The sequence below is a fragment of the Malaya genurostris genome, chromosome 2 (genome assembly GCF_030247185.1).
Source record: "Malaya genurostris strain Urasoe2022 chromosome 2, Malgen_1.1, whole genome shotgun sequence".
NCBI lineage: Eukaryota > Metazoa > Arthropoda > Insecta > Diptera > Culicidae > Malaya > Malaya genurostris.
In genome coordinates this window covers 184,381,356-184,405,779 of record NC_080571.1, presented here as the reverse complement: position 1 = coordinate 184,405,779, position 24,424 = coordinate 184,381,356, and the positions used below count along the sequence as shown (strand labels likewise).

General features: G+C 38.2%; 1 protein-coding gene across 4 annotated transcripts in view; it reads left to right on the top strand.

The window, feature by feature from the left end:
• LOC131432680 (putative fatty acyl-CoA reductase CG5065) overlaps positions 1-24,161 on the top strand; it is a 729,032-nt gene extending 704,871 nt beyond the window's left edge. For all 4 annotated transcript variants that reach the window (XM_058599110.1, XM_058599107.1, XM_058599108.1 and 1 more), the window contains exons 7-8: positions 23,364-23,603; positions 23,662-24,161. In XM_058599110.1, the coding sequence (XP_058455093.1) occupies positions 23,364-23,603; positions 23,662-24,019 (598 nt within the window). In that variant the 3' untranslated portion in view covers positions 24,020-24,161. The remainder of the gene's footprint in view (positions 1-23,363; positions 23,604-23,661) is intronic.
• The last annotated feature ends 263 nt before the right edge of the window (positions 24,162-24,424 follow it).

Below are 24,424 nucleotides of genomic sequence, written 5' to 3'. Positions count from 1 at the left end.
ACCCCTCCGAGGTGGACAGTGGAGCAGTTTAGCCAGGTGCTGGAACAATTGACCAATAAGCTAATCGGACGAAAACCAGTAGTCATAGGAGGAGACTTCAATGCCTGGGCGGTGGAATGGGGCAGCAGAGTAACCAATGCAAGAGGATACATCCTGCAGGAAGCTTTAGCAAAGTTAGAAGTACGATTGTGTAATGAAGGTTCCGTTAGTACATTTCGGAAAGACGGTAGAGAGTCGATCATCGACGTCACGTTCTGCAGTCCTAATCTGGCAGCAAACATGAATTGGAAAGTGAGCGAGGAATACACTCATAGCGATCACCAAGCGATACACTATCGCATCGGACAACGAATCCCAGTGGCGACACGGAGAAGCATTACCGATGGGCGAAAGTGGAAGACGAAAACCTTTAACAAGGACCTCTTTATTGAGGCACTTCGACCGGACGGCGGCGTCGATAATATCGATGCGACCGAACTGAAAAGAAGAATGATGATGGCTTGCGACACCACAATGCTGCGATAATCGGAGCCAACGAATAGCCGCCGCCCAGCTTACTGGTGGAACGAGACGCTCAGTACGTTACGAGCTGCTTGCCTCAGAGCTAGGAGGCGGGCCCAGAGAGCAAGGACAGAAACAGAAATAGAGGAACGCAAGTCGGCTTTTCGGGAAGCCAGGTCCGCTTTCAAACGGGAGATTAAGCGTAGCAAATCAAATTGCTACAAGAGACTGTGTCGAGAAGCAGACGCCAATCCCTGGGGGGACGCATATCGAGTTGTGGTGGCGAAAATTAAGGGTCCGTCCACCGTAGCTGAGATGTGCCCGAACAAGTTGAAAGAGATCGTGGAGTGTCTCTTCCCGAAGCACGACCCGACTACTTGGCCACCAACACCGTATGGCGAAGAAGAAGCCGACTATGTTGATCGGCAAATTTCTAACGAAGAGCTTACACAAGCCTCAAAACGACTGAAAGCCAAGAAAGCTCCAGGCCCGGATGGGATACCAAACGTGGCGTTGAAAACCGCGGTTCTGGCGTATCCAGACATGTTCCGAACTGTGTTACAGAAGTGCTTGAACGAAGGCAACTTCCCAGACATGTGGAAGATCCAGAAGCTGGTGTTGTTGACGAAGCCAGGTAAACCACCGGGTAATCCTGCCTCGTATAGGCCTATTTGCCTGCTGGACACACTTGGGAAACTTCTGGAAAGAATTATTCTCAACAGGTTGATGAAATGCACAGAAGGCGAACGAGGATTGTCGAACATGCAGTTCGGTTTCCGTCAAGGAGTGTCGACGATTGATGCAATCCGGACAGTGCTTGAGAGCGCTGAGAAGGCGTCCAAACAGAAGCGAAGAGGTGACCGATACTGCGCCGTGGTTACAGTGGACGTGAAGAATGCTTTCAACAGTGCCAGCTGGGAGGCCATCGCCACAGCACTACACCGAATGCGGGTCCCAGATTATGTTTGCCGAATCCTAAAGAGCTATTTCCACAATAGAATCCTGGTGTACGATACGAACGAAGGACAGAGGTCAGTGCGAGTGACGGCGGGCGTCCCTCAGGGATCCATTCTCGGTCCGACTCTCTGGAACGCTATGTACAATGGGGTCTTGACACAGAAACTTCCCAGGAAAGTGAAAATCGTGGGCTTCGCGGACGACATATCGTTAACGGTGATGGGCGAGTCTCTGGAAGAAGTAGAGGCCTCGGTGACAGAGACGATAAGCACGATTGAGGGCTGGATGAACGGAGTCAAGCTACAAATAGCTCACCACAAAACGGAAGTATTGTTGGTGAGCAACTGCAAGTCGATCCAGCGTATCGAAATAGATGTAGGGGGACATGCGATTTCAACTAAGCGAGCTCTGAAACTTCTCAGAGTGATGATCGACAACCGATTGAACTTTAACTGCCATGTCGACTATGCCTGCGAGAAGTCCGCGAAGGCGATAAATGCAATAACGAGGATCATGCCAAATGTCGGTGGCCCGAAAAGCAGCACAAGACGTCTGTTAGCCAGTGTATCTTCGTCAATACTACGGTATGGTGCTCCTGCCTGGGGAACAGCATTGAAAACGAAGAGGAACCGTGAAAAGCTCAACAGAGCATTCCGGCTTATGGTCATACGAGTCACGAGCGCCTACAGGACAATATCGTCGGAAGCAGCAAGCGTTATCGCTGGAATGATCCCAATCTGCATTACCCTGGCGGAGGATATCGAGTGTTATCAGCGTAGAACCACCAAAAACGTGCGAACGATGGTTCGAATCGATTCGATGGCGAAGTGTCAGCAGGAGTGGGACAGTACGGAGAAAGGTAGATGGACTCACCGGCTCATTCCACATCTGTCGCCGTGGATGAATAGACAACACGGAGAGGTAAACTTCTACCTAACGCAGTTTCTATCTGGCCATGGTTGTTTCCGGAAGTATCTGCATCGGTGTGGTCACGCCGCGTCTCCATTTTGTCCGGAGTGTGAGTATGTTGAAGAAACACCAGAACATGTGATATTCGATTGTCCCCGGTTTGCGGAAGTACGTAGAGAAATGCCTGCTCTAAGGGTGGATAATATATCTGAGGAAATGTGTCGTGAAGTAGGCACTTGGAATGCTGTAAACAAAGTGGTAACACAGATACTCTCGGAGTTGCAGCGAATATGGAGAAGGGATCAGCGAGTAAGCGTCGGATCGAGAGAACTTCCTTCGTCGGTGTAGTCTTGATCCGTCGTCGGGGACAAGATGAGTAGACCACGTCATAGCATCGTAAGGATACAAGTATCGAAAACGTCGGTTTCGAGAGAACTCCCAGCGTCGGGGAACTCTCTGTCGCGGTAGGCTAGATCCTTCGGCGGGGACTAGTCGAGAAGCCACCACAACACCGACTTGTGTCGTCGGGGCGCCAGCCAACCAGAAGCTATGCTCCAACTGGAATCGCCGGACCGACCTCGGCACTCTCTCGTGTGTCCCGAGTAGTGCAACAGGGGACTCGGTGTCGGGAGAGCCTCTTTCGCCGGGGAACTCTCCGTCGGTGTAGTCTAGATCTTCCATCGGGGATAAGACGAGTAGATCGTGGCGTAGCACCGTTAAGATAGTCGGGGCACCAGTGAACCGGAAGCCATCCTCCAACCGGCATCATTGGATCGACCCAGGCATCCTTACGGTCGGGCCGTAGACGGGTATCGAAAACGTCGGTTTCGGGAGAACTTCCATCGTCGGGGAACTCTCTATCGGTGTAGGCTAGATCCATCACCGGGGACTAGTTGAGCAGACGCCACAACACCGATTCGAGTCGTCGGGGCATCAGCGAACCGGACGCCATGCTCCAACCGGAATCGCAGAGCAGACCTCGGCACTCCTTCGGGTGTCCCGCGTGGCGTAAAAGGGGAAACTCTCAGTCGGTGTAGGCTAGATCCATCGTCGGGGATCAGCTGAGTAGTGCGGTGCGACGTAGCGGCATTGGGTTGTCGAGGCGCCAAAGGTGGATCGAGAGGGATAAAGATAGAAACTCAGGAGCTCATTTTCTCCCAAACGAAGAAGTGCATGAGCACAGCCGAGATGTATATAGAGAGCAGGAGCTCATTTTCTCCCAAACGAAGAAGTGCATGAGCACAGCCTCCCCCGAAGTATTGAGCTTAGTTTAGTTCCGGGGGAATCAAGGCAAGATGTCCAATGTGTTTTAGTGGGTAAGGTTCAGCCAGTCCCACTCGCTGGTTCACAATAGCGGTAGCTTGACAACTACTGAGCGCGTGAACTGAGAAAGTTCATAAGTAGGTATTTCACCTTGTAAAAAAAAAAAAAAAACACACACACACACACTTACATTAGAGACTCTTGACCCCACCACCCGCCAGATGTGTGGCTGACCGCCCTTTTGAGACTTCTCGGGAGAAGGTTCCGGTTTCCCTCTTTGTAGGGTGGAAGCAAGCTAGTCTACCAAAAGCGCGTCCGAGTCGCGCGTGTCATACAAACTGCATCACGTCCGAAATGTTCAATGCGATCTCAGTCCAATGTGTCGGGTACTTCGACAGTAGCCACAAACCTGTGAAAGAAATTGCCATTGCACAGAAAACGCATAAGCACGTGCACCTTGGTAGTGTCAACATTTGTGAGTTTACCATGATTTCTTGGTTTCAACACACACGCGAACCGCCAAATTAACGATAGGGAATCTAACTGGGTTTTTATTCTGTTTGAGAAAGGAACGAATTTACATTTTGATGAAGAATTTCAAGTTACATTTAAATTTACCAAACTAAACACAACACGGCGCGAACTAAAATCGAACCACTCTCGCCTCTTCCACTGATAAGTGGAAAAAGTGGTGGTTTATTGGGCTTTGAGAATCCTCAGAATAACCGCGGTTTGTACATCTTCGTTAGCGGATCTGACGCATTTTCCACGAAGTGGATAATAGCGATAGTTCCGAATTTACAATTGAATTCGTTGCTTATTGTCGCGCTTATGGTAAACCTAGCAAAGTCTTGGCATTACATTTCTTTTGTGGAATTTCAACAGATATCGCAGCCGATACTTAGCGTACAGAATCACTGCATGGCTAGTACTACGATCCTACTGTGGTAAACCTGCGATCTCCAAATTTATCTCCTCTTCCCCGGCATCCTTTTCCTCTCCATTGGTATATTTACCGTCGTTCTAGTATGTGTAGTTGCTCAAATAGGGTTTTTAAAATATTTGATTTTTTGTGCACGCAAAGTGCACCGCGTGAGCGTATCGGCAGGGTTCGGTAGGGTAGTAGGTGTAGTACGTACATCAGACAATTTATTAATTACATATTATTTTACAAATTTTGACTATAGATTTATTTTTATTTTTTTGTGGCTTGGACGCGAAGATAGCCAAGGCAAAAAACAAAATTATAAAGTTAGTTTGAAGCAAATCAATACCAATCGTATTCCAACTGCGCATAATCTATTCAATCCAAAAAAGGATACATTCAAAAATATAAACTTTGATTTTTGCGAAATAAACTAACAGGACAGACAACAGCAACATCGATTTAAAAACGCAATGACGATGAACACTACACTCGAATCTAAGATCTCGTCGAACTGAGTCGAATAGTATATAACACTATGGGTCTCCGAGGCTCCGTTCGAAAGTCGGTTTTTCCAGCAATTCTAATACCTTTCTATAGAGAAAGGCAAAACGGGTAACAGAAAACTTGAAGAGCTAAGGGTTTTCTATATTTGTTTTTATCTTGGATATGGGTAGTAACTGGAAAAGCCAAGATGGTCTGCTCCCTTGGTCTCGGTTTAATAAAGAGATGGAGTTATTTTTGAATATTTCTAAACTTTCTGCTGAATCTAATTTCCATGGATTGGAAATTTGTTCTCTTTGTTTGTCCGATGTATATTTTATCGCAATGAGGACACGAGATTTTGTATACCCCAGACTTTTTCAAATTCTCTGTAGGATCTTTTGTAGAACCTAGTAAAGTTTTCAATTGGTAGTTCATACTGCTGAACAATAAGTCTAAACCAATTTTTTATAGTTTTGATTTTAATGGGTGTGAAATATTTCGATTGAAGTCCACCGATAGCCTTTTAAAATTTTCAGAAGGGGGGGGTAAAGTTGTAAGTGATTGTTTTTTCAACAGTCTTAATTTTTTATCGAAGATGGTTTGAATTGTATGCTCTGGATATTCATTGAAATTTCCAGTTTCGAAAATAAAGTTTTTCTCTTTTATCGCAGCATTTTTTCTAAGGGGCAAGGATAGCATTGTGTGAATAAGAATCGATATCAATCTCAGTAGTCTCAAAGTTTCTTACCCCTCTTTAAACAAAATAAAAGGACTACCAAAGGTTCATAAACCTGGTAACGAAATAAGGAAAATCATTTCTTCAGTAGGGGCCCAACTCAAAAAATCTCCAAATGGCTAGTAAAAGAATTCCACCCTATGCCAACAAATATTTTCAGTGAATCAGTTCCTAACACACAGGTATTTGCTACTCAACTTCAGAATTCAGGCGAACCGCCTTATTCCCAAGTTTCCCGGTGAAGGACTTAATCAATCTGTTGGAAGATTGGTTACTTCAACAAAATAGTAGTAGTTCATGGAAATGCAAAGTACGGTCTTATCTTACTCTTACCCGGCTTTGCATGGATGTAAATTATTTCAAATTCAGAGGGGAATTTTATAAACAATTACAAAGGGCACCAATGGGTAATCAACTCTCCCCGTTTTTATGTGAATTATTTATGGCTAACCTTGAAGAACTTTTAAATAAGCAGGGATTATTACCTAATCGCTGGTGGAGATACGCAGATGATATATTTTGCATCATCAAACGCAACGATTTATCAAACTTCTTAGAAATAATTAATAATTTACATAAAAATATTAAATTCAACTATGAGGAAGAGAAAGACAACAGTTTACCTTTCTTGGATATTTTTATTGTCCGGGAGGCAAAATCCTCAACTTTCGAAATACATAGGATGCTAAACAATACGGACCGGGTCATACCAAATACTTCTAATCATTCCCATCAACACAAAATGGCAGCATTCCACCATATGATTCACAGAATGCTATCCTTGACCCTTAGAAAAAATGCTGCGATAAAAGAGAAAAATTCGAAATTTTTGAAATTGGAAAGTTTAATGGATATCCAGAGCATACAACTCAAACTATCTTGACCCCCCCTTCTGAAAATTTAAAAAGAATATCGTTGGACTTCAATCCAAACATTGCACATCCTTTGAAATCAAAACTAATCAAATTTGGTTTAGATTTAGTATTCAGCAGCATGAACTATCAATTGAAAACTTTACTAGGTTCTACAATAGATCCTACAGAGAATTTGAAAAAGTCTGGGGTATACAAAATCTCGTGTCCTCATTGCGATAAAATATACATCGGACAAACAAAGAGAACACTAGACATTCGTTTTAAGTAACATATCTCAGAAATAGCGAAAGCATCCAAAGAATTGGAAAAGGGACTACCACATCACTTCAAGTCAAAAGAAGCAGAACATGCCTTTTTTGAAGATCATGAGCTCACTACTAATGACATAAAAATCTAAGACAAATTTCCAATCCATGGAAATAAGATTCAGCAGAAAGTTTAGAAATATTCAAAAATAACTCCATCTCTTTATTAAACCGAGACCAAGGGAATAGATCTTCTTGGCTTTTCCAGTTACTACCCATATCCAAGATAAAAACAAATATAGAAAACACTTAACTCTTCCAGTTTTCTGTTACCTGTGTTTTCCTTTTAAATTTTTTTTTGTTCCTTTTGTGTTCTACCTACTTACGTTTGTACAAAAGGAACTTTACTGCAGCATTCTTTCAGTAAACTTATAAAACCGATACACTGAAGAAGGATGTAAATAACATTCCGAAATACGTATCTGTATTATAACGTTTGATACACTTTCGTGAAAATAGTGACTGTGAAAATAGTGACTTTGTGAGAGTGTAATGACGTGACATAGTGGAATTAAACGGTACAACAACAGTACTATTAGTGAGAATATTCTACTAACAGCTCAAACAGAAATTTAGAGCTTATAGATTTGTAAATTCATCGATTTTTTAAGGTTTTCTTTTGATAGTGCAATAATGGTAGTTGGGCAAAAATTGTAGCTGCTATCACTAGCAATCGAAACGTATAGGTCATCGCTTTGAAATTCGAGATATTTACGATCATGGTAAAATGTCTTACCTTTTCTGAGGTCATCTATCTACAGTTTTCATTTTAACTTTGGGTAGACAACCCTATTTTTCGTTTTTTTCAGTGCATTTTACTTCTGGAAATAGTACCCATCAAATGGTGAACAAATTTCGAAAATCGGTTGACTAACAACAAAGTTATGACTCGATAAAGTTGAAGTTATCAATATCCGATTCGCGATGCAGGTGCCGCATGAATGCAGATAGGGCATATTTCGAGCTGGAAAAAAAACTTGAACAAGATTTTCATTAGTTTTTCCTAAACGATCGTCAATACTTTACTTCAAAAACCTGTTTTAATCCACATAGTGGTGTGATGATGCCTTTCTCTTCTTTCATAACAGTCTCATGAAAATATATTTCATACTTTTATTATATAATTTCAGATACTACTTTTGACACCAATGGATTCAGATTGATTCAAGTAGTTCACAAAAGCATGCTTCAGTGTTTATGTCACACAGTCAGCATCATTTTTCCAAACTAGTGCTTGACATTTGCGTTGCCTAGTTGTATGAGAACAGAGATGCTAATCTAAAAAACCTTTCTTAATCCACCTAGTGGTGTGATAATGCCTTTCTCTTCTCTCATAACAGTCTCATGAAAATATGTTTCATACCTTTATTAAATAATTTAGGATACTAATTTTGACACCAATTGATTCAGATTGATTCGAGTAGTTCACAAAAGCATGCTTCAGTGTTTATGTCACACAGTCAGCATCATTTTTCCAAATTAGTGCTTGACATTTGCGTTGCCTATTTGTAATCAGTGATGCTAATCTAAAAAAGCCTTCTTAGTCCACTTAGTGGAATTTTTATATATCTTGAAAAATCACCATAGGGGGGAGTACATGAAATTTTCGAAATCGAAAAAAAATTTTTGATGCCAAAAGGCTTAGAATTGCATGAAACGTCGAGATTTAGTGTCATCTCGAAAAAAAAATTTTTGAAAAAGTCGACTTTTTGGGACTTAGAAAAAATATAAAGTCCCAGAAAGTTGATTTTTTCAAAAAAAATTTTTTTTGAAATGACACTAAATTTCGATTTTTCATGCAGTTTTAAGAGTTTTAGCATCAAAAAAAATTTTCGATTTTGGAAATTTTATGTACTCTCCCCTATGGTGCTTTTTCAAGATCGAAAATTGTCAAACCTTTACCACCGGGCAGCACCCCTTAAGCATGTCCGATTTAGGTCAAATTTTGCATGAAGGCTTTTTTCGAGGTGCTTAAATATTTGAGTACTAGAACTTAACGAAAAAAGAGGTGATCCCAAAATTTTGGCACCCTTATATATAAGAGCGGTAAAATTCAACGTGTTTTGTCGGTTACGTCACTTATACAATCATATATCTGGAACCAAAATTCACAACCATTTGATCTTCGAACTTGATCAATGGTCCGACAGTAGCTTTCAAACGAGCCCAAGTTTGTTAAAATCGGATCAGCCATCTCTGAGAAAATTGAGCGCGTTCAAATACAACGCTTTTTGTCGGTTACGTCACTTATACAATCATATCTCCGGAACCAAAAGTCACAGCCATTTGATCTTCGAACTTGATCAATGGTCCGATAGTAGCTTTCAAACGAGCCCGAATTTGTTAAAATCGGTTCAGCCATCTCTGAGAAAATTGAGCGCGTTCAAATACAACGCTTTTTGTCGGTTACGTCACTTATACAATCATATCTCCGGAACCGAAAGTCACAGCCATTTGATCTTCGAACTTGATCAATGGCCCTACAGTAGCTTTCAAACGAGCCCAAGTTTGTTAAAATCGGTTCAGCCATCTCTGAGAAAATTGAGCGCGTTCAAATATCTTCGAAAAGTGCACACACATACACACACACATACGTACACACACACACAGACATTTTCCGATCTCGACGAACTGAGTCGAATGGTATATAACACTATGGGTCTCCGAGGCTCCGTTCGAAAGTCGGTTTTTCCAGCAATTCTAATACCTTTCTATAGAGAAAGGCAAAACCCTTCTCAGTCCAATTAGTGAAATTTTCATATATCTTGAAAAATCACCATAGTACATGAAATTTTCAAAATCGAAAAAAAAATTTTGAAGCCAAAAGGCTTTTGTGTCATCTCAAAAAAATTTTTTTTTGAAAAAATCAACTTTTTGGGACTAAATATATCAAAATCCCCATCAAAAGTCCCAGAAAGTTGATATTTTCAAAAAATTTTTTTTTGAGATGACACTAAATTTCGATGTTTTATGCAGTTTTAAGAGTTTCGGCATCGAAATAAATTTTTTAAACTTTTGAGCACTAGAGCTTAACGAAAATAGAGGTGATCGCAAAATTTTGGCACCCTTATATATACAAGCGGTAAAAATCAACGTGTTTTGTCGGTTACGTCACATATACCATCATATATCTGGAACCAAAAGTCACAACCATTTGAATTTCGAACTTGATCAATGGCCAGACAGTAGCTTTCAAACGAGCCAAAGTTTGTTAAAATCGGTTCAGACATCTCTTAGAAAATAGAGCGCGTTAAAATACAACGCTTTATGTCGGTTACGTCACTTATACAATCATATCTCCGGAACCAAAAGTCAAAGCCATTTGATCTTCGAACTTGATCAATGGCCCGACAGTAGCTTTCAAACGAGCCCAAGTTTGTTGAAATCGGTTCAGCCATCTCTGAGAAAATTGAGCACGTAAAAATACAACGCTTTTTGTCGGTTACGTCACTTATACAATCATATTTCCGGAACCAAAAGTCACAGCCATTTGATCTTCGAACTTGATCAATGGCCAGACAGTAGCTTTCAAACGAGCCCAAGTTTGTTAAAATCGGTTCAGCCATCTCTGAGAAAATTGAGCGCGTTCAAATATCTTCGAAAAGTGCACACACACACATACATACATACACACACAGACATTTTCCGATCTCGTCGAACTGAGTCGAATGGTATATAACACTATGGGTCTCCGAGGCTCCGTTCGAAAGTCGGTTTTTCCAGCAATTCTAATACCTTTCTATAGAGAAAGGCAAAAATCTACAACCTTCACAAAATTCGAGGGTATAAAATTTATCGAAATTGGTCAAGTAACAACTGAGCTATGATAGCTCAGAGTTACCTTTCCAATTTTTGTTCAGGCTTGGTGCTTCGCGTAACTTTTTTAGGCTTGGTATTAGGAGTGTTTAACGAACCACAAATTACAAATTACATTGATACATACAAAACGGAATGTCGAACGAATCATCTAAGAAAGCGGTCTCCCGACAGCTGAAGCCGAATGATTGAGCCGTAGATGATATTGGAAGACTCGAGGTCCCTCCTCCCGCTTTTTCTGCATCGGAGCAGTCGAAGGTTGAGCTCAGTGAAAAGGGTAAAGCAAAAGGAAGAACACAAAAACTGTCAAATGTGTTCGCTTCCTGACTCGAAGAAGATGGTCCAATGCGATGGATGCGCAAAATGGAGCTATTTCAGGTGCGTTGGTGTGCTGGTCAAATGATCAACCTAGCTCCTCAGAGAACGGATCGCAGAAATTAAGAAAATATAAATTTATACGTCGTCTTGAACAGCTCGACGATGAACAAGATTTATTAGCTCGTGAGCGTGAACTATTTCATACAAAAACCTTTTTTAATTCACCTAGTAGTGTAATAATGTCTTTCTCATTTCCATTTTCTCCTGTATATTATAGCAGAAAATCCCCAAAATACTACAATTTAAAAAAATTTAGAAAATAATTTTGAAGATTTCTGTTGCATAATAATATTACATTATTGCACTACATTTGAATTTAAGTTAATGGAAATCTATTCAATCATATGTGAGAAAGTGAAGTGAACTTCATCTTATCATATTTGATTATTGCTGCCGGTACATCCACTTCGCCATAGTGACATTCGGTTCATTCAACCATACACTAACATGAACTACAAATTTATTTACGGTTCTCTACGACAATTTGAATTTTGGTAAAAAAATGTGCCAGTAGACAAACTTGGATAAAATTCAGCAAATCATTTATATGACTATCAATGGTTTATTTGGTTACAGAGTCTCATGGTCTGCAAACTAAAGAAAATCACTAGCCAATATAAAGAGGTAGCTTATGAACAAAGTATTCCTGAAATTGACGTTTTCATACTGAGCACGCTATCTCCGGAACAGTGACATTATTTTCACGTTTTCGGTGCATTATTTTCACATTTTTTATGCATATCATTCTGTAGTTACGGAACCGGAAGTCGGATCCAAATGAAATTCTGGAACTTTATATGGGACCATAAGACCTTTCACTTGAATCTAAGTTTGTGAAAATCGATTCAGCCATCTCCGAGAAAAGTGAGTGACATTATTTAATATGTTTCGTACACCATGGATATTTCTTTTAATAACAGAGAAACACTTCTGTTTGACTTATCATTTAAGAATGTGTGTTTTATTTAAATCAATCACTTATTTATATCCTATCCTCTCCTAATTTAAGTAAGTGAGTTTTACAGTATGGATTACTAAAAATCCGGTAGGAGGAGTTAGAACGCGCAGCGTAAATCTGATTTAACCAATGGCATTCGTAGTAACGTCTCGGCCATTGTATGATTTGAGTAGGAGAGAGTGAGTAATGTTTCTAGACAAGTGTGCGAGTGTGATACAGAGAGGAGAGGGTGAGAGTAGTCAGGTTAAACTCTGGTGAGTGTCGGTTCGAGTCAGTTTGTTTTCCTGGGTTACTGTTATTCTAGATCATGTCGTATGGCACTTGATTGGGAGAGGTGTGGGACGTGAACAAAAGAGAAAATGACATAGCTGTTTTTTTGTTTTTGGGTGACATAACGATTTGAAACGTGACGCTGACACTTCCTTATTTATTGTTGTCGTATGGTCGCGGTGTTTTCGTTGAGTCGAAGTAAGTGCTGACACTTTAATTGCTTCATGTATGTGAAATTTATATTTCAAGTGGGTTTCTAGGTTTTCATGACATGTTTCTAAGTTTTTGTATCGGGGTGATTTTTGTGAGTTTTTGTTAGGTGCATGTGATCTGGGTAGTGTTAGAGATTTAATGCCAATGTCTCATATTACATCATCCTCCTTTTGAAAGAATGATGTCACGAAGGGAAATCATTCTGCTGTGCTTTAGGGGATTAAGTTAATGATTTTGCGTTCGAACTCCCTAACAATTTTAATGTATATTACAGTGTTTTCTTATAATTAAACTAACCTAATTTGACAGTTTTTCTCAGAGAAGCTGGGTAAAACTTCACTTACGCTCACGTCAATGATTTTTTTTTAATTCTCTCTTTTTTTTGTGGCGTTAAGCTCTGTAGCTGAGTCTTAAATTCTAATAGTTGATGTTACAATTTTGAGTATTTCATGCTTTTGTGGACAATGGTTTTTTCTTTTGATTGTAATTTTTGTATTTCGCAATTTGGATCCTGAAGTTGGGTAACTTTAAATGGACCTATATAAAATGGATCTAACTTGCGTCTATTTTCGTTTTGTAGATACACTATGTCATTCACGTGTATTTCTATTGGATTGGACAGGTGATCTGTTGTTAATTTTCTAATATCTTTTTGGTGTATTAAATGTTTGTTTGCAATATCGTGTGATTTGTGTAGTCGGTATTGTAATTCTTTATAGTACATGTCGAGATTATATATTGGTTCATTTTTGTCTGGGTAGTTTTCTTGTGGTAGTCTGGCTTTTACACCGAATACTAGTTCGTAGGGTGTATATCCATGATCTGAGTTTGGTGTTGTGTTATATGAAAATGCGTAATATTGTAACCAATCATCCCAGTCGGATTGATGTTCGTTGATAAAGGATCGCAGAAACTCGTTGAGGCATCTGTGATTTCTTTCCAAGGAACCAATTGTCTGAGGATGATAAGCTGTCGAAAATGTATGTTTGATTTTTAATAATTTGCAAATTTGTTCTAGAATCTCGTTTTTATATTCGGTTCCGTTGTCGGTTTTTAACTCAAGAAATTTACCGTAAGTTAAAATGATATTTTCTACTAACGCTTTAGCTTCGATGTTAGCTTCTTTGGTTGGTATCAGAGATGGCATTCCACCAGAGTGATAAACGCTAGAGTCAGATTTCTGCCACACCGAGGATGAAAAAAACGAAGCACCGCACAAAGAGGAAAGCGCACTTCTTCTCAGTGTCGAATAGACAGCGTTTGAGTGTGTGCTTGTGGTTAAAGCAGCTGGCGCGAGTGAAACACATTCTCTTCGCATGAATCGCTCACACGCGCTCTCGTCTAAATACACCCAAGTGACCACTGGCGCGTGATTGTGAGCGAACACTTCTGTGAACTTCAATTAATAGAGAGTAGATCTGGCCTTGCTATGAAAAATTTGCATGGAAAACCGAAAATTTTACGATAAATTGTTTTATTTTGCTGATTTTGCGTGTCCACGCTTCATCTACGAAAACCATACAGCAGAGTGCTCACCGGCGTGTACACCTCTGTGAAAGTATCTGCATCCACCTCAGAGAATTTATTAGCTAATGCTCTAGCACTTTGGTGCGATTCAGTGGAAGAGGTAAAAGGAAATAAACAAACGCACTCATGATGCGTGCACACTTACACAACAGTGGTGTATAAATGTGATAGAGAAGAGCTCTCGTTGAATTTGTCAGTCAGAAATTTTGCTTGCTCTTCGTCACACAGAGGAGATAGACATCTCTGGTTGGTATGGGTATATATTAGGGTGGGACAAGGTTGTATGGGAAAAAGATGAAAATGTTTATTTTCTCGTTCCACCAAACTTTTCGTTTTCCTTTTGGGTCCCTAAAGAACCATGCAAAATTTTAGCCCGATCGGAGAAACTATATTTTCGCGCTCACGGTTTAAAGTTTGTATGGGATTTAGTATGGATAAATTCACTTTTAACAAAAAAATCGGCTGGAGATCAACCTATGAACTCTAAAAATCGGCGCATATAATATTTTCGTAGGAAATTTAACGAGGAAGAAAACTTTAGAAGACCGCAAAACAATCCCACATTTGTAGAAAAAGTTATTAAAGAAAAACAGACACAAGGTCTGAACAATGGCTCATTCCTAAATATATCTAGCACCACTGCTGCTAGTGAAAGTAACATGATGTGACTTCCCTTTAATGTGCTATAACGGTTGATCCGTTTTGTTTGATGTCTTCACGATAGTTACTCAGCAGAGTATAAAGATTATTTTTAAGTGACAAATCATGCTCCAAACCTTACAGTAAAGACACAAAAAGTCATGTAAATTGTGTTTTTGTTTGCATAAAAAAGTACCATCTATATCTTCTAAACTATAAGTGATAGAGAGTTTTTGGATTTGAGTTTATCTAAAATATTATAGAAGATTTCAAAAACCTATTTCTTCAAATTAAAAAGTTTGACTTTTTTGTGTCTTTACAGTGAGTTTTGGAACATGACTTGTCACTTAAAAATAATCCTCATACTCAGCTGAGAAACTTTTGTGAACTACAAACTTTAAACCGTGGGCGCGACAATATAGTTTCTCCGATCGATCTAAAATTTTGCATGATGCTTATGGGACCCAAAAGGAACACGAAAAGTTTGGTGGAGCTGATATCAATTTTTTGTCCCACCCTAGTATATATACAACGTATTTGGTTAGTTCACACTGTATGCTTACAGCGTATCTATTATTATGGATTGTTTTGGGTAATGGTCCAACAGTATCGATTGCCACTACTTCAAATGGTTTGTTAGGTGTATTAGTAGTTTGTAATTTTTCTTTAGTATGTTTAAAAATTTTGTTCTTTTTGCAATTTTCACAAGCCTCGATGAAAGTAGCAATTGAACTTTTCATAAATTTCCATGTATATATTTCTCTTAATTTGAGGTACAATCTGTTTTGTCCGATGTTTCCTCCTGTTGGTGATTCATGGTGATTCTTTAATATTGTTTGTATTTCCTGAGGTTTACTAATAAACTTCGGTGGTTTGTAGATAATAATTTGTAATATTTTAATTGTTTTTAGGACGAGACCTTTAAACATTTCCATAGGTACCATTTCAAATATTTTATCATTGCAAGAGATTGCTACTCTGCTAACTTTTAATTTTCTCATTTCTTCTTCATATTTGGAGATGCAAGGATTATTATTTTTTGAATTATTCTTATGATTAGTATTTTTGATATTATTTAATTTATCCTGTTCTTTTTCCTTTTTTATTAGTTCTTGTTTTCTTGACATTGACCTTGTATTAACCATCAAAATACTGTTTGCTTTTAATTCATCTGAGGACATTATGCGTGATAACGCATCTCCTGCAACGTTACTTTTACCTTGTATATATTCTATATTAAATTCAAATTCCTCTAAGTCAAACCTCATTCTAGTTAATTTGGAAGTTGGGTTTTTCATATTAAATAGAAATACTAACGGTCTGTGGTCCGTTCGTATAGTAAATTTGCGTCCGTATAGGTAGGACTTAAAATAATTAACTGACCAATGTATTGTTGTCAATTCTTTCAAAATTACTGATTTATTTTTTTCTCCGGTAGTAAAGCTTTTGGTGGTAAATGCTATTGGTAAATCATTGCCATTAATTATTTGTGATAGAACTGCACCACATCCTATGTCTGAAGCGTCTGTGGTTACGATAAATTGTTCGTTAAAATCTGGGTATTGTAGAATCTTGGGTGACATTAGGAATGATTTTAGGGTTGTGAATTATAGGGTGATATGGATTTTTTTTCCATAAATACGTTTATTTCTTAAGGCAGTTTACATAAGTTTTTCTTCGCCGTAGCATCACTTTTACATAAAATTCTTATCCTAATTTAATTCTAACATAGTCACAACGATTTGAATTTATTAAAACATATTCCTCTTATTACTTAAACATCATCTTAGGTAACACGCCATTAATTATGAAATCTACTCGGAAATATTAATTGAACCAAACGATTAACTTCTATAAAATATAAAATAAGCTGATATTTTCAGACATTTTGTTGATAATTTCATAAACTGTTTCGAGTTTGTTTGTATCATTACATAATTTTTATTCTAATTTAGCTATTGGTTGAACTCATGGACGCAGCTGGAATCAGAACTAAGTCTTAAAAGGGGCCTTTATTAAATTGAAACTCCAATTTTCTTTATGAAATGATAAATAAGTTTCATGTATGAAAGGTCACGACAGGCAAGAATGTCTCGAACTGGGACATTGGATAGTCTACCTTGGGTACGCAAAGAATTTATTAGTTGAGATCTGACATCACGATACTCCACGCATGTCCAAACGACATGATCAATATCCCGATAACCTTCTCCGCAAGCACAATGATTAGTCTCGGAGAGCCCAATTCGAAGGAGATGTGCATCTAACGTGTAGTGATTGGACATGAGTCTGGACATCATACGAATGAAATCCCTACTCACATCCAGTCCCCTAAACCATGCCTTTGTCGATATTTTCGGAATAATTGAGTGCATCCACCGACCCAAATCATCTTTATCCCAAGAAGCTTGCCAGCTGGCAAGTGTTCTTTGGCGAGACGAGCTATAGAATTCGTTGAAAACAATCGGTCTCTCATAAATTTCACCCTCAATAGCACCACGTTTGGCTAAAATATCGGCTCTTTCATTGCCAGGAATGGAGCAATGAGCCGGGACCCAGACTATAGTGATTAGATAATTATTGTTCAATATGTCGTTCAGGCGCTGTTTTATTTTGCCCAGGAAAAACGGTTCAGTCTTGCCAGTCATGTTTGAACGAATGGCATCAATTGCACTCAGACTATCTGTGAAGAGGAAATAATGGTTTGGAGATAATGTGACGATTACACTCAAACTATAATGAACTGCTGCTAGCTCTGCTATATAAACAGATGCAGGTTCTTGAAGCCTAAATGAGGCCGAAACATTATTGTTGAACATACCAAACCCTGTCGCTTCTTCAATTCGCGATCCATCCGTGTAAAACATTTTCTCAGAGTCAATATGCCTGAACTTACTTGAAAATATTTTTGGGATTTCCGCCGAGCGTAGATGATCCGGGATTCCACGCACTTCGCGCTGCATGGATGTATCGAAAAATAAAGTTGAGTCAGGGGCACTTAGGATGCTGACACGGATAGGAATATATCTTGATGGGTTGATTTCCTGTGACATGTGATTAAAATATACTGTCATGAATTTTGTTTGAGATCGAAGTTCGACTAGTCGTTCGAAATTATTAATTACCATGGGATTAAGCACCTCACATCTTATTAGCAGGCGTGATGAAAGCTCCCAAAAACGATCTTTCAATGGAAGAACTCCCGCCAGAACTTCAAGACTCATTGTATGTGTCGAATGCATGCAGCCTAAGGCAATTCGCAAACAACGGTACTGAATTCGTTCAAGTTTGATAATATGAGAGTTTACAGCGGAACGAAAACAAACGCATCCATATTCCATCACTGAAAGTATCGTTGTTTGATACAATTTTATTAGATCTTGCGGATGAGCACCCCACCAAGATCCTGTTATTGTTCGAAGAAAATTTACTCTTTGTTGGCATTTCGTTATCAGATACCTAATGTGTCCTCCCCACGTGCATTTGGAATCGAACCACACCCCGAGGTATTTAAAAGTTGAAACCTGTTGGATCATTCTTCCCATCATATGGAGCTGAAGCTGCGCGGGATCATGCTTTCTTGAAAAGACGACTAACTCTGTTTTCTCCGCAGAGAATTCGATACCAAGATGAACAGCCCAAACGGACAAGTTATCTAAGGTATCTTGCAATGGTTTATGCAGATCAATAGCTTTGGGTCCAGTCACTGAAACCACGCCATCATCTGCCAATTGTCTTAGTGTACATGGGGTTACAAGACAGCTGTCAATGTCATTCACGTAAAAATTATAGAGAAGCGGACTGAGGCATGAGCCTTGCGGGAGACCCATGTAGCTAATTCTGAATGTTGCCAAATCGCCATGTGAAAAATGCTGGGTGATATGGATGGTTCGATTATATTATCTTTCAACATTTTGTTTACTTGTGTTGCAATTTCGTTGCTTTGTGAGTGAATAGTTTTGTGGTTTGGAATGTATACTGGGACTCTATCGCTCAGTTCAATATTTTGTGAATAAAAATTGTTTGACGAAACTGGTTCGTCTGGTAAGCAAAATATATCAGAATAATTTTAAATTAATTTTCTCCAGGCTGTTTTTAGCGTATATGGGTACATTGTTTAAATCGAGTTCAGTTGAGACTTTGTTTTTTCTACTGAAATTTTTTTTTGTATTATTTTTCAAAATCGTATATTTACTCAAACGTTCTAAAATTGGTTTGAATTCTAATTGACTGACAACTATGGGTTTGTCAGTTGTATTCATAAATTTTACAAATTGGTTTTGAGGTGAAATAATTGCACTTGCGCAAAATAACCCTTGTTTAATTTCCTGTGAGTGTAGTACCATGTCCTCACTGATATTTAAATTTTGCATTCTTCTGATAACTTCGCATCTTCCTGGTATAATGTAGTTTTTATCAATTGTATCTTGAATCGGTATTGCTATTGGAATATTATTAATTATAAAGTTTAATATCCAACATTCATAATCTATTAGGCATTTATTAGCTGAGAGGAAATCTCTGCCTAAGATGCCGTCTGTAGAAATAGGAAAATTTGAGCTTACTAGGTGGAATCTGTGTTTAATAGAAACTTCGTTGTTAAATATTAAGTCTGTTTCTGTTGACGCGATGGTTTCTATCTCGCCAGCAGTAATGCCCGTAAGTTTAATTTTGTTATTTATATTGATTGGTTGTTGTGGAGATATTTTGTTTGCTTTAAATACCGATGTATCTGCACCTGAATCTATAATAAATGTGCTTATCGAATTTGTCATTCTTATACCTACTTTGATAAAATTAGCGGCGTGTATATTCATGGTATACAAGGTCTTTCTTAAAAATTTTGATTCATTGAGTATTGGTTATTATTTTGTAATTGTCCGTACTGACGTGGTATTATATTTACATTATCATTTATAATATCGTTGTTTGTATTGTGGCATTGTATATCTAATGTTTCGTTTTGTGAGGCATTTTCTCTCTGTTCCTCGTTAGTTAATAATATTCTGTTATTTCCGTTCCTTCGGAAATTTTCGTAGTATTGACCTCCTCTGCGGGGTCTTCCACGGTAATTAGTTGTATTCCGCATATTACCTTCATATCGGAATTCTTGATTATTAAAATTATTATGGTTGAAATTATTATTAAAATTATTATGGTTATAATTATTTCTATGATTATGGAATAATTGCTTTTGTGCATACCTATTGTATTGCACTGGATATCTGAGTGCATTATATTGTCTTGCCCCTCTATTAAAATTATTCACACGTTGTTGGTGCTCTTGAACAAAACGTGTGTGCATTATTTGAGAGTGGGTGTCTTCGTCTGTACCCAACTCTTGTGCTTTCTGGTTTACTTCTCTTATGTTGCTGAAATTACCAGCTTTGAGAATTATTTTTAATTCGGTGTTGTTACACCCTTTTATTAGAGCGTTTACCCCTATCTTAGTGCTCATTGATTTTGCAACTGGTAGTGGGATTTTTTGCTCGACATCAGTGTTTTCGAGTTTCGTGCAGATGGTTTCAATTTCCTCGCAGAAACTGTTTATTGAGTTTTTCTGTTTTAAGGTGTTTATTTTCGCTATAATGCTTTCGGGAGTGGTCGTGGTTTTACACCTTTCCTCGACTAGTTGTATCAGATTATTGATTGTATTGACTGTTTCAGGGATGCCTTGTCTGGCTTTTTCGGACAGTCTGGTTTTTAGAAATTTTATTGCCATGGCCATGTGGTCTGGCAGGACTAACTCATTCAGCAACCTAGCTGAGTCAATAAATGTGTCTAGGTTCTCGGGAGAACCGTCGTAAGGTTGGATAAGAGCCGTCGCCTGACGTAAGTCAAACGGTGTTGCTGTTGTTTGCGTCATTGTGTCGTTTTTGGATGCTCTAATGCGTGTGATTTTAAATTTTATTATTTCGCAAATTTCGTCTGTCCACAGTCTCGTATTTTTTACTAAGTTGTGGAAAGTCTTATCGCCAATGATTTCTTGTTCGTTTATAAATAAATTTTCAAGGTCTATTTTTAATTCCTGACATTGATTTAATTTTTCTTCAAGTAATTTTTCTGATAGTTTTGTGTTGATAGACTTCTTTACGTAAGTGTGGAGTTTTTCTAGCTCCTTATATTTTAGCATTTCATTTTAGCTTGAAAATGAATAAACATTTATATAAAAATTTTATTGTATATTTTTTTAAAAGGAAATATCGTTCCTTTCACATTTATAGGCTATGGTATGTAATTTTCTAGACATGAATATACATGCGTAACCACATGTGTGTTTGTCGGGAATCGCCTGTTTGCGTTTTTCCTCTTTTCTTGTTTTGATTTCGATTAATCTTTCTTGAACCCTTAAGGGCCATTTGTCATTAAAATTTTTTTCCATTTTTTTTTTTGATATTCTTAAACCGTGGTCATTTGAATTTGTCTTGCGGCCTTTATTGCAATTTTTTTTGTGAATTGCTTATGTAATTCCAATATTCCTTTTAATAACATATAACTAACTATTATTATAACCAGGGCACAAAGCGCGATGCCTTCGGTTTCTCTCTGTTGTGGGACTATTGTGTTGTTGACGAATGTCTGACGAAAACCAACCCATCTTAAACTTTATTTTAATATATGTGTTATTTATTCTATTAAAATTTTTCTAGGGGTCCCTAATCTTACTTAAGCTATGTACCTTTGATTTGTTGACTGCAAATTTTCCATCTCTCGGTTGCTGTCCGCTTCCAATTTAGCTAAGTTCGGTAGATTCCAAATTCCAAGTTCGGTAGATGCACAACTTTGTTTATTACGCGCTCATTTCGTTTGGTAGTTGCACAACGGCACACAATGGTTTTTGTTCGGTTTTGATTTCCTTCACTTTTGAATGGCTGACTGGGACCAAGTTCTGGGTCCAGGCTACTAGCACTACTACATTCTATGACTGACACTTCTTCCTTAGTATCATTTTTGGAATTGTCCGGTTTTGGACTCTTGAATTACTTCACTACACTAGCATTAATTTTACTTGCAATGCTGGATGCACGCGTCTCTGAGCTGTCTATCGTTTGCACACCGATTTGCACTAATAATACAGCAAAAGACATCTGCCTTCTTTCTTCTGTTTTTGTCAATTTTAGCCACCTTGGAGTCACATTTTCATTTCTTAACCATTCATTTAATTTCTTTCCACTTTTAGGTTCCGAACCTCTTTCACTTTAGCCGTTTCATTGGCTATCGCTATCGCCGAAAACACGCACTCGGTCGCCATATGTTTCGTACACCTTGGATATTTCTTTTAATAACAGAGAAACACTTCTGTCTGACTTATCATTTAAGAATGTGTGTTTTATTTAAATCAATCACTTATTTATATCCTATCCTCTCCTAACTTAACTAAGTGAGTTTTACAGTATGGATTACTAAAAATCCGGTAGGAGGAGTTAGAACGCGCAGCGTAAATCTGATTTAACCAATGGCATTCGTAGTAAAGTCTCGGCCATTGTATGATTTGAGTAGGAGAGAGTGAGTAATGTTTCTAGACAAGTGTGCGAGTCGGTTCGAGTCAGTGTGTTTTCCTGGGTTACTGTTATTCTAGGTCATGTCGTATGGCACTTGATTGAGAGAGGTGTGGGACGTGAAGAAAAGGGAAATGACATAGCTGTTTTTTTGTTTTTGAGTGACATAACGATTTGAAACGTGACACTGACGCTTCCTTATTTATTGTTGTCGTATGGTCGCGGTGTTTTCGTTGAGTCGAAGTAAGTGCTGACACTTTAATTGCTTCATGAATGTGAAGTTTATATTTCAAGTGGGTTTCGGGGTTTTTATGACATGTTTCTAGGTTTTCGTATCGGGGTGATTTTTATGGGTTTTTGTTAGGTGCATGTGATCTGGGTAGTGTTAGAGATTTAATGCAAATGTCTCATATTATATTTATTACATTATTCACCATTTTAATGCATTATTTTTACTTTTTTGGTGCTTACCACCCTGTAAGTGAGTGATATTAATTTCTCATTTTTGGTGCATATCACTTTTTAATTCCGGAACCGGAAGTCAGATCCAAATGAAATTCAGGAACTTTGTATGGGACCATGAGACCTTTTATTTGATTTAAGTTTGTAAAAATCGGTTTAGCCATCTCCGTGAAAGGTGGGTGACAATATTTGTCACACAGACGGATTGAGTTTGACAAGCAAATGCTAAGATTTATATCATATAAATTCTTTAGTCTAATTTGGTAATCTTAGATAGTAGGACTTGTTTAGCATTCTCCAAAATAATTCAAATTTGCATTTATAAATGAATTTTGTGTTTTTAATATCACCGTGATCGGTCGAATCTTGTATACAATGCTAAAAGCACTGCATGACTGCGAACAAATATTCATCGTTGTAATTCTTTGCGAAATCCATCATTTTTCGCTCCACCGCTCTGAAAATAGCCGACTATTAAGTGACTTCGATGCTCCACAATATTGATATCCTTTTCTTAAAATATACAAATCAGAAACAGTAAAACATATCTGATTCTGTATTTGGAAGTTGAATACTAAGAATCTAAGCCATTTTCTTCTGTTTATCTACCAAATAAATAATGTTATATATGCATTTAATTTCAGACCGCCAGAAATACCCGTGTTCAACGTAACTTGCCGAGAAACCAAACGCTTAACTTGGAAAGAGGTACTGGAGCTGGGAAAATCTACTTGCTATGAGTATCCGTTCGAGGCTGGCGTGTGGTATCCTGACGGAGACATTACAACAAATAAAATTTATCACACAATATGTGTACTTTTATTTCACTGGATTCCAGCGTACTTCATAGATTTTCTAATGTTCTGTTTTTGCCAGAAGAGATTGTAATTTGATATTAAACTAAATCGTTTAGCAAATAATTATTGAATTCATCTTTTTCAGTATGTGCCGTGTGCAGACGATGGTTTCACAAGGATTAGATATGTTACAATTTTTCACAACAAGACAGTGGGATTTCAAATCTCAACAATATCAGGCCATAGCAAAAGATCTCAACCTGGAAGATTTTGAAATGTTTGACATGGATGTTGATCGCATTGATACAAAAGAATATTTGAGGAGAATCATACTGGGTGGACGACAATATTGTTTGAAAGAACCACTCTCTTCCATACCTAAAGCAAGGCTTCAACTGAAAGGATTATATATTTTAGACAAAGTGGTGAAAGCATTTATTATATGGTTCTTAGCATGGGCATTATGTACCGCTACAGGAATAAACCAAGTGTTTAGAGATTAACTTCATGGTACAGGAATAAACCACGTGTTTAGAGATTAACTTCAACTGTGTATAGCTACCTTGCTATTGTACAATCTTTCTGTTACTATTATTAGGTTTAATACTGATGGAGTTGGATAAATAAACGGATTGGTCAAAGGTGGATTGTTAGTATTTTTTCTTAATATTCAGTGCTCTAAGCGACCTTTTTATGAATCACAAACCTCACGCATTCACAGGTTAAGAGGACAACGCCTGACAAAATTAGCAGTTTACTTTGTTCAATTGCACCGAAACAAAAAGGCATAGAAATTCTTATTCAAGTATCTGCAGAATCAAGTTAAATGTAATAAATTAAATCAAATGGTAGGCATATTTAGTACATTTCAAGCCTGGTGTTAAACAGTTGTCCCTCGACGCCTTCCC